At 42.5% G+C, this 16,172-nt stretch overlaps 1 protein-coding gene across 1 annotated transcript; it reads left to right on the plus strand.

Moving 5' to 3' along the window:
* Nucleotides 1-4,350: 4,350 nt before the first annotated feature.
* On the plus strand, nucleotides 4,351-6,533 carry LOC142244311 (uncharacterized). The gene is made up of 6 exons (XM_075316522.1): nucleotides 4,351-4,451; nucleotides 4,523-4,600; nucleotides 4,681-4,758; nucleotides 4,858-5,071; nucleotides 5,152-5,308; nucleotides 5,438-6,533. The coding sequence occupies exons 1-6, from the start codon at nucleotides 4,410-4,412 to the stop codon at nucleotides 6,489-6,491; spliced, it is 1,623 nt and encodes a 540-aa protein (XP_075172637.1). The 5' UTR covers nucleotides 4,351-4,409; the 3' UTR covers nucleotides 6,492-6,533.
* Nucleotides 6,534-16,172: the final 9,639 nt, after the last annotated feature.

The raw sequence follows: 16,172 nt of genomic DNA on the forward strand, positions 1-16,172 counted from the left end.
GAGCATATTCATCCTTCCATGTATTATATTAAGTTTGCCAGTGTTGTCCGTTGAAAAACAGCCACACACCATGATATTCCCACCTCCACACATCAGTGGTGTTGGTGTTTTTGGGGTGATTTGTCTTTTAGTCTCCAAACATAATGTTCAATGTTGGTCTCATCTTACTAGACTATAATCTCCAATATTTTACAGATATGTGTAACTGTTGTTCAGCAAACTTTAAACACACTTGAACCTGCTTTTTGTTCAGCAATGGAGTCTTACATGGTGAGTGTACATACAGGAGCGTGCATACAGAACATGGTGAATTAGTTATTGCTTTCTTTTAGGCCTGTGACACACATCCGTGCCCCCGGTACATGTTTGGTACGTTTTTACGCGTACCGGCAGCACGGAGACATAATGTTACCCTATGCTATAAGGCACACACACGTAAAACCACACGGAACGTGTGTCCATGTGGTTAGTACGTGTGTGCGTTTTTCCACACGTCCGACATGTCCGTTTTTAGCTGTCAGCACGCAGGCACGGACCCGCTTTAGTCAATTGCGGTCCCCCCCAATTTTGATACCAGCCAGGGTAAAGCCATACGGCTGAAAGCTGGTATTCTCAGGATGGGGAGCTCCACGTTATGGGGAACCCCGCAGCCTAAAAATATCAGCCAGCAGCCGCCCAGAATTGCCGCATCCATTAGATGCGACAGTTCCGGAACTGTACCCTGCTCATCCCGAATTGCCCTGGTGCGTTGGCAATCGGGGTAATAAGGAGTTAATGGCAGCAACCCATAACTGCCACTAAGTCCAAGATTAATCATGGCAGGTGTCTCCCCGAGATACCTTCCATGAGTAATCTGTAAGTTAAAGTAATTCAACACATACACCTGTAAAAATCCTTTATTTCCAATAATAAACACTAACAAATACCCTCGTTCACCACTTTATTAAGCCCCAAAAACCCATCCATGTCCGGCGTAATCCACGGAGGTCCCGCGTCGCTTCCAGCTCTGCTACATGAAGGTGACAGGAGCTGCAGAAGAACTCCGCCGCTCCTGTCAGCTCCATGCAGCAACTGAGGTGAGTAGCATGATCAGCGATGACGTCACTCAGGTAACTCGCGGCCACCGCTGGATCCTCCAACTGTGAACACAAGTCACCCAAGTGACAGCGAAGAAGTCACAGGTGAGTTGCGGTCTCAGGGGGAGGACTCCAGCTGGCCGCGGATAGCCTGAGTGACGGCAGCGCTAATGGGCTGCTCACTTCCGTCACTCAGGCGATTAGCGGTCACCCGTGAGTCCTTCACGGGTGACCGCTAATCAGTACGCGACACCCAGACAGAGCCGCGGTATGACAATGAAGTCGGGTGAAGTTCACCAGAGTTCATTCTCCTCGCGCGACTCTGTCTGCTGTCAGCCGACATGTATCAACGACATTGAGCATCACACACAGAACATTTCACACGGACATTACACGTACGCATACACAGCCATTCCACACGCACACACGGCAAGCATACGCCATCACACGCATGTCACACGTACCGGAGAAACTCCCATAAAAACCGGAACACAGACCCGAAAAACGGAATGGGAGACACGTATGTTTTTTATGCGGAAGTGTGTTTTAGGCAAACAATGGTACCTGATGATTCCAGGTATTTCTGTAGTTCTCCACAAGTGACTTTGGCTCTTGGACAACTCTTCTGATAATTCTTTTCACTCCTCTGTCTGAAATCTTGCTGGGAGCACCTGGTCATGGCAGGTATATTGTGAAATTATGTTCTTTCCACTTACAGATTGTAGCCCCAATAGTGCTCACTGGAACATTTGGTAGTTTATAATTCTGTAACCAATGTCGTCAGTATGTTTTACAACAGTAATGTTGTGAAGGTCTTGGGATAGCTCACTGGTTTTACCCATCATGAGCTGTTTCTTGTGTGGCACCTTGGTAATGAGACACCTTTTTATCGGTCATTAGTTGGACTAGCTGATATTATTTATAACTAGCTGTAGTACCCGGCGTTGTGTGGGATAGTAACTGTCTCTCTCCCAGTCTCTGTCTGTCTCCCTCTCTGTCTGTCTCTCTATCTCTTTCCCTGTCTGTCTCTTTCCCTGAACCTCTCTTTCCCTGTCTCTCTCTGTCTCTCTTTCCCTGTCTGTCTCTCTCTTTCCCTGTCTCTCTCTCTTTCCCTGTCTGTCTCTCTCTTTAACGGTCTGTCTCTCTCCTTCCCTGTCTGTTTCTCTCCTTCCCTGTCTGTCTCTCTCCTTCCCTGTCTGTCTGTCTCTTTCCCTGTCTGTCTCTCTCTTTCCCTAGCTGCATTGTGACATGCCAACATTCTTCTGAAGTTCTGGCTCCCAGGTCCATTGACTTTAATGGAAGCAGGTCTTTTGAGAGTAACTCTAAAGCGTGGGGTTAAAATTTCCCTTCAAAACATATTCTGTGACATTCCCTGAGTCAAATGAGGCGTCTGTGCAAAATTTTGTAAATGTACATGCGACGGTGCGAATTCCCTTATTGGACACACACACACACACACACACACACACACACACACACACACACACACACACAGCTTTAGACTTAGTGACAGGATTGCTTTGTTATTACTGATGGATTTCAGCTGGTGTCAGGACTGTCCATGGCTTTTTTCCTCTCTTTCCACATGTGTTAAATATGTTTTCCCTGTGTCATTTTTCATTATTACAGATAACTTAATTTATGGACATCTATGGATTGATATTTTTTTCTTTTTTTAACCTGTGTGGTTTGGATGTGTTGTTACTGACATCTTGTGGGAAATTCATTTCAGTAGCACCTTTAGAAATCTCATTTACTTAGAAAATTGGAGACGTGTTCAATACTTATTTTACCCACTGTATGGAAAAAACTGATGCAACTGATCAGTTTTTAAGGCTACTTTCACACATCAGTTTTTTGCCATCAGGTACAATCCGGAAAAAAAAGGATAAAACGGATCCGGTATCGCATCCGGTTTATCCCCATAGACTTGCATTGTAACCGGATTGTACCTGATGGCTTTGCGGTGCATCCGTTTTTTTCCGGATGCGGCAAAATAATTGAATGCGGCGGCCGGATAGAACGTATCATGTAACGTTTTTTTGCCCCTTAAAAAAACCGCATTCTGCCGGATCCGTCGCAATGCGGCATTGTATACAATGGGTGTCTATGCATGCCGGATCCGGCGCAATGCGGTTTAAACCGGATGCGGTGACCGCATCCGGTTTGGTAAACAGAGCATGCGCAAATTTTTTTTTTTCATCATCACAAAACTTATAAAAGGATCCAGCACATTCTACACACCTCCTGCCGTTCGTTCCTGACTTCAACTTCTGCTGTCCTCCAGTCCAGTGCTCCAGGGAAGAGGTAATGTCCACAGTACTGTCCACAGATCACTGTTGTGAGCTGCGTACATGTACTTAGACATTGTTTTTTCTTTTTTTACAGGTGCAGTGTTGCGGGCACAGTTTTGTCAAGCCATTTGCTGTGCCAGTTTGGTTCGGTGCCAGTCTTCAATTGTTGTGGCAGAGAGTGTCCCTGAGGTAATGTCCACAGTACTGTCCACAGATCACTGTTGTGAGCTGCGTACATGTACTTAGACATTGTTTTTTCTTTTTTTACAGGTGCAGTGTTGCGGGCACAGTTTTGTCAAGCCATTTGCTGTGCCAGTTTGGTTCGGTGCCAGTCTTCAATTGTTGTGGCGGAGAGTGTCCCTGAGGTAATGTCCACAGTACTGTCCACAGATCACTGTTGTGAGCTGCGTACATGTACTTAGACATTGTTTTTTCTTTTTTTACAGGTGCAGTGTTGCGGGCACAGTTTTGTCAAGCCATTTGCTGTGCCAGTTTGGTTCGGTGCCAGTCTTCAATTGTTGTGGCGGAGAGTGTCCCTGAGGTAATGTCCACAGTACTGTCCACAGATCACTGTTGTGAGCTGCGTACATGTACTTAGACATTGTTTTTTCTTTTTTTACAGGTGCAGTGTTGCGGGCACAGTTTTGTCAAGCCATTTGCTGTGCCAGTTTGGTTCGGTGCCAGTCTTCAATTGTTGTGGCGGAGAGTGTCCCTGAGGTAATGTCCACAGTACTGTCCACAGATCACTGTTGTGAGCTGCGTACATGTACTTAGACATTGTTTTTTCTTTTTTTACAGGTGCAGTGTTGCGGGCACAGTTTTGTCAAGCCATTTGCAGTGCCAGTTTGGTTCGGTGCCAGTCTTCAATTGTTGTGGCGGAGAGTGTCCCTGAGGTAATGTCCACAGTACTGTCCACAGATCACTGTTGTGAGCTGCGTACATGTACTTAGACATTGTTTTTTCTTTTTTTACAGGTGCAGTGTTGCGGGCACAGTTTTGTCAAGCCATTTGCTGTGCGAGGCCTGTTATAGAAAAAGATATGTCGTCTTCTGGTAGCCCGCCCTCCGGTTCACAAACTGAGGTATATATTTTTTTTTAGGGTGTTTTTTTTAAAAAAAAAAAAAATTTTTTAAATAAACGACATTTACATAGGTGGCCGAAACATCACAGGAGATGCTGCCAGAAGATGACGGAAGGGGTGGAGAAATACACGGAGCGGGCGGTCAGAGTGTAAGTTTCATACAGGAATTGTTTACCACAGCACACCAAACACATAAGTAAATAATGGTTTTTTTTTTCCTTCACTAAAGGCTTCAACTTCTAGGGCTCACGATAGAGCTCCCCCAAGACCGTCCCAGGGTCGTCGTCGAGGTGGCGGTGGTCTTAGTGTAAGTTTTTTTTTTTTTGTTTTTTTTTTTTTTCATGTCTGTGTGAATTTAGGTATAATTTTTTTTTTTTTTTAATTTCTTTTTTGTTTCTTTGAACAGGCATCACAGCGTGCTCCCGATTCTGACGGTGAGGAGGCCGGATTTATCAACATCGACCTCCTCATCGATGAAGTTAGAGAGAGGGAGCCGCTGTGGAACATGGCTGACCGCCGCCACGCTGATTCGATCGTAACCCGTCGACTCTGGGACGAGGTATGCCACGCAGCGGTAGAAGGTTGGGGGGAGCTCAATTCTCGTGGCCAGAAGAAACAGCGTAAGTATTCATAGTTCAGTAGGTTATGCTGCAGGATGTAATGTGTTGTATACTAACCACTTTGTGCTTTCCACTTTCAGGTGACAAACTTCAGAAGCGGTGGCGGTCTATCAGGGATCGCTTCAAAAAGGAGTTGAATCAAGAGATGCAGGCCCCGAGTGGATCCGGAGGACGCAGATCGAAGTACCGTTACTTTAGAGCGTTGTCGTTCCTCCGGACAACTATGGTGTGCAGAAGGTAAATATTCCACACAATATGTACAAAGTATAATATTTTATGTCTGGTTTTTTTTGCCTTTTTTTTTTATTCAGTGGCACTGTATAGCAATTAAATTAATTATTGTTTTGTTTTTCCTCTTTTTACCAGCACCGTCTGCAGCACTCAGGAGCCTGCATCGAACCCGACAGGAGCGATCCCTGAACAGTCCGCCACTGGGGAACACAGGCACAGACCCCACCCATCTGAACCTTCCCTTCCATCGACATCTGTCCCATCCACCTGCGCTGGAGCTTCACGTGAGACTTCATTACCTGAAGCTGCTGGTGATGAGATAGCTTTTCCCCTACCCCACCCCTCTGACACTGCTGCCCTCAGTAGAACACCTTTGGGTTCTGGGCGTCAGCGTCATAGGGGTCAGGAAAAGAGCTATGCGCCCGAGTTCTTGCATCTAAATGCAGCCTTCCAGAACGCCATTCAATTATTAGCCGAACAAAATCGTTCATCTTTTAGCTTCATAAATGCCAATATGGAAAAAAATACACACGAATTGTGCACGCGTCTGGACAGGCTGCATTTAGATGCAAGTAAATCACCCAATCATTGTTTTTTTCAAGCCGTACTAGAGCGCATGGAAAAGCTATCTCCTGACCAGCAGATGCATGTAATGCAAGCCACACGGCAGGCTCTGGCGCAGGTTTCCTCCCAACCACCTCCACCCACCCCTCCTCCAGCACCTGCCCCCCCTCCAGCCATTGTCCCTACTCCCCCTGCTGCCCAGTACCAGCCTGCTGCCCAGTACCAGCCTGCTGCCCAGTACCAGCCTGCTGACCAGTACCAGCCTGCAGCCCAGTACCAGCCTGCGGCCCAGTACCAGCTCGCAACCACATCTGCCCCTACACTTCCTTCCCACTACCACATCTCGCCTTCCACACCCATCATGACCCCAACTCAAGCCACTAATTCACCCGCCACCTCTTCTGTCTCCCAATCCCTCCACTCCACCCCTCAATCCTTACCAAATCCCATCCCATCTCCTGGTTTCCCTCTTGGTTTCTCAACCACACCTTCACCTTCTGTTACTTCCCCACCACCACCACCAACACCACTTTCCACCCTCAATACTCCAACTGTGCGTGTGTTCCCACCTGTCAGCCCCTCCAGTACTATCTCCACCCCAAGCCCAAGATATACCAATTTATAATTTATGTATGTAATAAAAATAAAAGTTTTTTGTTGAAAAGTATTTATTTGTTCTTGTTTTTTTTGGGGGGTAATATTATTTTGCAAGTTAAGTTAATAATAAAGGTAATACAAAAACATAACATGTTGTAATTTGACGGTGTAAAAATTACAAATTTTTAAAGCGAGTGAAAGATTAAAATTAACAAGGTTAACAAGATATTTTTTAATTTATTTTTAACTATGTTTATTTGTTATAAAACTAAACAAAAATCTTATACCATTTGATCTTGCCAATCTACTCTACCTTCTGGGGACACAAAATAGTCAGCATATTTGTCACGGATTGTTGAACAGGCAACACTACTCCTAAATCCAGGACTGGTGTAGTCAGTCAAAGAGGTGGATTCCAAACTCTGGTCATCCAAGGACAAAGGTTCCTTTGTTAAAACAAAATTGTGCAGTACCACACATGCTTTCACTATTTCATCAACAGTTTCAATGTTTAAATTAATGGCTGTTAACAACACTCGCCATTTGCTGGTTAGTATCCCAAAGGAGCATTCCACCATTCTTCTGGCTCTGGATAATCTGTAATTATATATTTTTTGTGTTTGCGTCAATCCACGGCTTGCATATGGCTTCAATAGATGTTGGGAGAGTTGAAAGGCTTCGTCGGCCACAAAAACAAAGGGCATTGGGGGCTCACATGTGCCAGGAAGAGGTCTTGCAGGAGGGAAATCAAAAGTATTCCCATAGATTCGCCGCCCCATTGGGGACATTTTAAAGACCTGCGAGTCATTGGATCTCCCATATGCGCCAATGTCCACTGAGATAAATTTGTAGTCCGCATCCGTTATTGCCATTAGGACAATTGAGAAATACTTTTTATAATTGTAGTATTCTGACCCCGAAGCAGCAGGTTTCACAATTCTTATATGTTTGCCGTCCACTGAGCCAAGGCAATTTGGAAACTGACAAATGTTATAGTATTGTTCAGCAATTGCAAGCCATCTGTCCCTGGTGGGCTGGGGGATGAAATCCTCATGGAGGCAATCCCACAAGGCTTGGCAAGTGTCTCTAATGATTCCCGAGATGGTGGAAATTCCTAGTCGAAACTGGTAGTGGAGGGACGAAAGCGACTCTCCAGTTGCAAGGAATCTGTAAAGGAAAGACAATAATTATAAAAAAATAATAGCAAACACATTACAGTTAAAAGTCAATTTACAGGAGGATACAGTTCGAAAAAAAAAAACTTACCTAAGCGTAACCAGCAAACGCTCCTCGGGTGTTATAGAGTAACGGCAGAAGGTGTCCGTTTTACGTATGTTGTCCGCAACAAGGCCAAGGAGGACGTCAAAATTATTCACTGCCATCCGGACATAGCTTGTGAATTTTTCATGGTTTCCACGGAGCTCCAGGTATAGGGTTGAAAACACCCCACGTGTCAGTCTCTGGGCAGTCAGGGGATGGATCCAAAAGCGTCGATGTCGCTGACGCCTCAGTCGCTGTCGCTCCTTTTCTCTGACGATGATAGCCAAGCGATTTGCCTCAAATATAAAATCTGCAGTGATCTTTGTGTAATTTGCAAGAATAGCATCCATGGTTTCTGATTGTCTCTGTCTTCATTCTGTAATATATGCTTCAAAATACTGTATATATACTATATTTTCCCAATAGCCAATCAGAATACGGAACTCGTTAATTGTTTGTTTAGTGTTTAAAAAACGGATCCGTAAAAAAACGGACATAACGGATGCAAAACGGATGCAAACCGGACACACCGGATCCGTTTTTTTCCGGATCCGTTCACAACGGATCCGCTTAAAACCGGATCCGGTGGGTCCGGTTTGCTCCGGTTTGCACAACAAAACCGGAAACGTTGGATACGGCAAAAAAAAGGACTGTACCTGAATACAGAAAACTGATGTGTGAAAGTAGCCTTAGCCGGATCCGTCGCATCAGTTTTTTTGCTGGATTGTGCCTGATCGCCAAAAACTGATGTGTGTAAGCAGCCTAACAGAATACTCCAAGAAAAAAAAACACAAAAAAAAACAAACAAAACATACATAACAAAAAGTGCAAAACATTTTTTGGTCACACAGTGTTAGGCCCGTTTCACACGTCAGTGATTCTGGTACGTTTGTGCTTTTTTTTAAACGTACCAGAATCACTGACATACGCAGACCCATTATAATGAATGGGTCTGCTCACACGTCAGTGATTTGTAACGGCACGTGTCTCCGTGCAGCGTACCCGCGTGTGCGTGATTGCTGCACGGAGACATGTCCATTTTTTTCTGGCATCACTGATGTTCCATGGACCATGGACGCCGGGTGAGTTAAAATGTTTTTTATTTTAAAAACACGTTTTTTTCTGGCACGTGTTTCACGGACGACACCACTGCGTGGTCCGTGGGACATCAGTGATGCCAGAAAAAAATGGACATGTCTCCGTGCGGCAATCACGCACACGCGGGTACGCTGCACGGAGACACGTGCAGTGAAAAATCACTGACGTGTGAGCAGACCCATTCATTATAATGGGTCTGCGTATGTCAGTGATTCTGGTACGTTTAAAAAAAAGCACAAATGTACCAGAATCACTGACGTGTGAAAGGGGCCTAAGGAAAATATTATACAAACAAGAATTTGGAGATATATCAGGTAATCCCCCAAAACAACAGAGCATATCAAAGACATTTTCAAACTTCGATGGATCTAAAAAGTTTTGTATCAGGAAACATGTTTCTTGGTCTTCAAAAGGGGTCATTTACCTGGGAGAGTGTCCCTGCAAAAATAGTATATGTACGGCTCACCACTCGTGAACTTAAAGTTAGAGTGCATTGTACATACAAAGAAAAAGCTAAAAATACAGAAGGGGCCCAGATGAAAATCTTACCCAGGCATTTTAAAAAATTCCACAATATCAATTCTCGCCTTTTCAGAGTTAAGGCTATTGATCAAGTGGTCCTGGGCATTAGGGGAGGAGATCTGGGCAAAATTCTGGCAAGAACCGAAAGTAGATGGATTTTTAGATTAGATACTCTCAGCCCCCAAGGTCTCAATGAAACAATGGGGTTTGTTGGCGTATTTCTATAACTCTTTATATTTATATTTAGTTTGGTCGGTATTTTATCATTGAGTGAGGAGGGAAGGGGTTCGTCTGTGTTTTTAATTGTCTTATTTTTATTGTGAACTATGATTTGTTATTAAATTTTATTTATTCTCTTCTATTCTAGTATATTGATCTTCTTTACATGTGATCTAGGACCAATTTATTTGATTATCATCTTTATAGCACCACACGGTTCAAGATGAAGACTTTTTTTTGGAAATAATATTGGATGAATTTACATTATATTTTTCAGAGAGGGATATAGAATTGTTTATATATGGGTGGGATCGTTTTTTATTATTATTATTATTATTATTATTAATATTTTTTATTTTTGGGGGGTAAAAATATACAGTATAGTGGGGTTTTTCCCATTTTTTTTAAAACATCTTTTTTTTATTTAAATTTTTAAACATAACAGAAAGGGAAGCAATAACTTGTTCAAAGAATTAGACAGTGTACATGACATTGATATGCTCAACATTCGAGCAGTGTACCTTGCAGATTACTATAGTGGTAGTTACAACCTTTTTAATTTAAGCTATAAGAAAAAAAGGAAAAGAAGACATGTACACAAAGAAACAATGAACAATGAGTGAGAATGTGAACCACTCCACAATTATGCCTCTGTGATGGTATCAGCCACCGATTCCATATAATGCACATTAAGTAATTGCTGATGTCCCTAAAGCCCCTAATGTCCCCCCCAGGTCTTCCGGACAGTACCATTCCGTATGGCGAAAAGGACTGACTATTTTCAGAATTTCCTGAGGACTATAGTGGAACCCTATAAACTGTTTCCACAGCGGAAAAACTTTCCCTGCTGATTTTTCTTTGCTTCTTTCAGCTTCAAGCAATTCCAGCCCTAATAATTGTTTCATTTGAGATATTATTGATCCCATTGATGGAATATTTGGTTTAAGCCACTCGCTAAAAAGATTTCGTAAAGCCACAATTAAAAATGTGTGAATATTTCTAGGGATCTTCACTTTGTCTATCCCAAGTTGAGATTCAGATTCAGGGTGACGAAGCTGATGGAAGAGCAAAGCCTGTGGCGATTGTGGAAGTTTTGTTCCCCAACATGCCTGGATCTGGTCTCTTATTTGCTTCCAGTAAGTTACTACTTCTGTGCATTCCCACACCCCATGCCAAAGGTTTGTAAAGGGCACCTTACATTTAGGACATGCTGTAATTCTGTCAGGGCAACTAAGGGAAGGCGGGATGTTAAATCCATACAGCGCTGTGTGCATGAGTTTAAAATAAGTCTCCCTCCATCTCTCACATAAGATGGATTTTCTCACCAGTCCCCAGCCTTGCAGTATTGTCTCCGCTATCTCCTCGTCTCCAGTCCACCTCTCCCATGTCCTGAACAGTTTACTCTGTCTTGATTTGTGTCTTATGTTACCATACAGTGAGGAACTGCTCACCATCTGGGTGCATTGGCCAATAATTTCATCTAGAACATGAGAGGTAGCTTCCTTTTCTAACTGTCTGAGTCTGGATTGACAGAAAGACCGGAGCTGCAGGACCTGCATGAAATACTTACAATGTATCTGGAATTTGACCATGATTTCTTGTGGAGACATCCATTTTTTATCCTCTAAACTCATAATACTCCCCGCCTTCCGTAAATGGTCACTTGTCTGTCCAATTACCGTCCTGATCTCTGTTCCCTGTCGGAATTCAGGGTGGCCAAATATTGGCATATGTTTAGAGATCAAGAAGGGGAGTTGGAAAGCTTTCCTTACTATTTTCCAGCACATTATAGTGTCCCTTAGTAGAAAGGAGGATTTTACCGACTGTGGCAGTTTGGCTTGTTTAGTGTGGATAAGAGCGGTTAGGTCCCAAGGGGCGGCTAACTGTCGTTCTAGATGTGTGTTTGAGTAACAACTCGTGTCGTGCATCCATCCACCACATGCCTGAACAAAGAGGCGATATTGTAAGCCCGTATGTTTGGGAAATTAACCCCTCCTTCATTTCTTAATAGCATCAATTTTTCTACAGCGATTCTGGGTCTTTTACCTGTCCAAATAAAGTGTGTAAAGGCCTTCTTCAATTTGTTTATGTCTGAGTGTTTTAAAATCAGGGGTAGGGTTTGCAAGGGGTAGAGTAGTCTGGCAAAGCTAATCATTTTGATCAAATGACATCTACCCAGAAGGGATATTGGTAAGTGATGCCACCTTTGCAATTCCTCCAACATTTTACCTATCAGGGGAGTATAGTTTACTGAGTATAATTGATCTGGTCGCCTCCCTATCTTTATACCCAAATACGATATATGTGACTTTGAGACACGGAGCTGCAAACCCAGCTTCCTCCAGTGCTCCAGGGGTGTTTTTTCTCCTAGTTCTAAAAGTTCGCTTTTGTTAATATTGATCTTGTAGCCCGAGTATTCACCAAATTTCTGAATAAAATCAAAAATATCTCTTAACTGTGCTAGTGGTCGTGACAGGAACAATATGACATCATCTACAAAAAGAGCAATTTTGACTATATCCTTGCCTACTTTAATTCCGTCAAATAGATCAGTCTCCTCCACATATCTAGCAAAGGGTTCCATGGCCAGGTTAAATAGCAATGGTGACATTGGACAGTCCTGTCTGCTCCCTTTGTGTAGGTGAAAAGGAGCAGAGAGGAATCCAGGAATATGTATTCTGGCTGTAGGGCTGTTGTATACCCCGTCCAAGTATGTTCTAAATTTGCCTTTTAAATTGAAAGTGTCCAGCGTCGCCCCCAACCATTCCCAACTGACATTATCAAATGCTTTCTCTGCATCTAGAGTTAGGAGAGCTGGTCTGTCACCTGAGTGTTGCTGTCGTCCCACCACATCCAACACTGTCAAAACTTTCCTTATGTTCTTAACTGAAGCCCTCCCTTTAACAAACCCCACCTGAGTCGGTTTCACCAACTGAGGAATCACCCCTGCCAAACGCTCAGCCATTATTTTAGACATAATTTTTTGGTCTAGGTCAATTAGTGAAATAGGTCTATAGGAGCCTGCCTCTAGGGGGTCCTTTCCTTGTTTCGGTATTACTTTGATGTACGTCTCTTTGGATCTGACTGGAATGTCCCCCATTGTCAAAATGTTGTTGTAATAAGTAGTCAATGTCGGGGAAATCTGTTCTTTAAGTGCCTTATAAAACTCCCCACTATACCCATCAGGACCGGGTGCCTTCCCATTCTGAAGATGACTAATAGTTTCCTTTACCTCCTCTTCCTTAATATCCGCATTAATTACATCCAACTGCTCCTGTGTAAGTTTTGGGAGAGATAAATGTTGGAGGAAGGATCTGCCCTCTGTTATGTTGGTGTGTGAGGATTTATATAGGTCTTTATAAAAGTCTTGTAGTATGGCATTTATGTTTTTGGGATCGGAAGTTACCTTTCCTTGTTTATCTTTTATTCTGACTATGGGAGATGCTTGAGAGTGCCCCTTTGCTAATCTCGCCAATAATCCCTCCTTCACCTTTTACTTGAGGGAAGAGACATACATTAAAATTCTGCCTCTCAGCACAGTCTTTGCCGTATTCCAAAACAGAGCAGTTTGATCTATCTGTTTTCTGTTGTCAAATATAAACTCCTTCCACCAGCAGCGCAATTTGTCATTAAATCCCTCATCCTTCGTAAGGAAGGCTGAAAACCTCCAAATAAAGTCTGTCCCCTTAACCACCTTGTCAGTCAGTTCCATACCCACTGGGGCATGGTCTGATATGACCAAATCATATATTTCAACCGATTTCAGTCTATTCAATAAACTCTCAGAGGTCAAAAGATAATCGATCCTTGACCAGGATTGGTGGACATGGGAAAAATGAGTAAATTCTCTAGCGTCAGGATGTAGCCAGCGCCAGACATCCCTCAACCCAGTCTGGTTAAGAAGAGAAGGGAGTGCATTTTCTTCTCTATGACGGGCCCTGCTCTAGCTCCTTCTGTCCTCATCTATTTTATGTACTGTGTTAAAGTCACTACCGTTGATTATCAGAGGTGAATTGTCAAGAATAATCTTCCTTTCTATATCTTCAAAGAAGGATTTATTTGAACTATTAGGACCATAGATGTTTTGTATAGAATAGGTTTCTCCCCCATGATCTATAGTAACCCGGACCCATCTCCCCTGGTCGTCACACTCCTGGGACAATAGCTGAAAAGCAAAATTCCGGTGGAATAAGATCACTACCCCTGCATGTCTCCCCTGTGCTGTCAACCCATTACCATCCCAGCCCAGAATCTTTTAAGTCTGAAAAAATTCTCTTCTCCCAAATGAGTTTCCTGAAGAAGGACGATATCTGAGGAGAATCGTTTGAGGTGTCTCAATACCTTAGATCTTTTATTCGGGGACCTCAGGCCTTTTACATTCCAGGAAATGATAATCATAAGGGTCCCTGTGGAATCAATTTACTGCCTTTTACTGGTCGCTTGTGGAGGTGTTGCACAGCACTCTGAGTCTCTCAGTGACTCTTAAAAGAAAGAAGATGTTAGAAGAAGAAACAAAAAACTAGAAAAACACAGCAAAGCAATCAACACTTAGTCAACAGTAACTTTAAATTCGTAGTGCCCTGTAGTGTGTTCCCAACTCTACACACCACCAAAAGTGCTCTGGACTTCACTTTTTTCTGAAGATGAGTGTGCTTGGTTACACAATCATAATAAAGAAGCTCATCTTGCACCATAGGAAATAGATACAAAAGAATACCAGGATGCCGTCCATATCTCTTACTTACACCCACCCAATTTGACCAAGTCGGTTATTTCGTTACTTCCCTCAACGAACCACAGGATACATCCCCAAGGAAGGAGGGTATAGATGGTGTGGACAAGCATCCCCCGGCTCGGCAAGTTACCCATGTCCCAAGGCAGGCCATAATCCTCCCCCACTAGATCCCTGCCAATCTTTGCTCACAAAGATAGTTTGTTCAATAACTTGATATCCCCACCAAGACACTGCGGCATAACTCCAGTCTATTAAAAGGAAAAATAGGTAAAAGGATGAATCAAGGCGTCAGACAGACTGTCACTGAGGTTTTTCATCTTCTGTGGTCCGTAGATCTCTGAGACTTCGGTGACTGTTGCCGTTTGTCCCCCTTCCGATCTCTTCTTTTTCCCATTTTTAAATATATTTTCACAGTATTTATTATAATATGTACATAATTTATGGTCACTATATATTTTTTTTACGTAATTTATGGAAAATGTATGGGATGTAATATATATGAATGTATATGAACCCATTTTTATAAGTTATCAAAAACAGTATTTATTTTCATAATAATTTCATCAATTTAAACACATTTACACATTGATAGTCACTATATTTTATTGTTGTAATTATCTAATGTATAATTCTTATCACTATATTTAATTTCACAAACTTCAGTTACACTAGCAAACTTAAATATTCACTTTATGTATCTATTATATTTCATATTAATAGGTATTATAGAAAAAGACAAATGTATATAGTTGTTTGTCACTGCACCTATCACACTATAGATCCAATCCTCTGCCACCTTGCTTTAATTCTATACCAGTATATTATTCACTAGTAGCACTTGATTCTATTCATCGGCATTATCATTGCGGGCTGTGCACTTGTGCAGCAGGTGCACTTCTCAGACTCCTGCTGGGTGCATTTGCAGTGCGGTTGGCGTTGTCGTCTCTTTATTTAGGGATGACACGCAAGCTGTGCTCCTGGAGGGAAGTCTCTTTTCATCCGGAGGAGGAACCTATGCTGTTACGTTAGCGCTGCATATGCCCACAATGGATATGGTATTATTTCATTAGCCCAATTCACCTATTTAACCTTCGTCAGGCTGCATAATTTTACAACAATATCTCGATCCCCTTATCTCGGAAGGGGGTGGAGATATTTTATTGAAATTTGGCCAATATATTCTGGACCAAAACTGCAGAGATGTCACGAAATTTCAGCCCTCTACGGCTTTTCGAACCAAAAAAAATAATGCAATTTTAAAACGGAATAGGTACAATTGTACCTACTCAGCCGGACGAAGGTTAAACTCGTCGCTCTTGTCATTCTGACACGCCCCAGTAGAAGCAAGGGCAAAACATATGTCGGGGTCTGAGGACTGAGGCATTCTGCACTTAACAGCTAGGTAGAATATGTTATACTATTATGGATCCACACCATGCTTCATTCAGGATTCTGTGATTGCTCATACATAATGCAACCTATGCCTAATATTGTACAACCTATAGTATCCATTAATTTTAGCGCCATCTTGTGGATTTGTTATATCATTACATAGCCTTACCTGTTCTACGAGCACCAGCTATAGAGGTATTGATACTCTGGTCCCCTTTATAATTGTGAAGCAGACGCTTTAATATCATCATTGTGGAACCTTGTATATTACTGAGGTGTTATATTTAGTATATTATATTAGGATTTTATTCATTTACCTACATTATAGACTTTTCCATATATATATTTACTTTGGCATAGGATTACTTTATTTATTGCACATTGCACCTTATCAAAGAACATTTTGATGAAATAGTCTATATATTTGAGGGTTTCTTTTTACTAGAGCTAACAAATCAAATAGTACTGGGATAGTCACGAAGA

Source organism: Anomaloglossus baeobatrachus, chromosome 6, assembly GCF_048569485.1.
Source record: "Anomaloglossus baeobatrachus isolate aAnoBae1 chromosome 6, aAnoBae1.hap1, whole genome shotgun sequence".
Lineage (NCBI taxonomy): Eukaryota > Metazoa > Chordata > Amphibia > Anura > Aromobatidae > Anomaloglossus > Anomaloglossus baeobatrachus.

Coding starts and splice junctions, on each gene's coding strand:
- LOC142244311 (XM_075316522.1), top strand. CDS start 4,410: ATGTCGTCTTCTGGTAGCCCGCCCTCCGGTTCACAAACTGAG. Junction 4,452..4,522: donor CCTCCGGTTCACAAACTGAG/GTATATATTTTT, acceptor ACATTTACATAG/GTGGCCGAAACATCACAGGA. Junction 4,601..4,680: donor ACGGAGCGGGCGGTCAGAGT/GTAAGTTTCATA, acceptor CCTTCACTAAAG/GCTTCAACTTCTAGGGCTCA.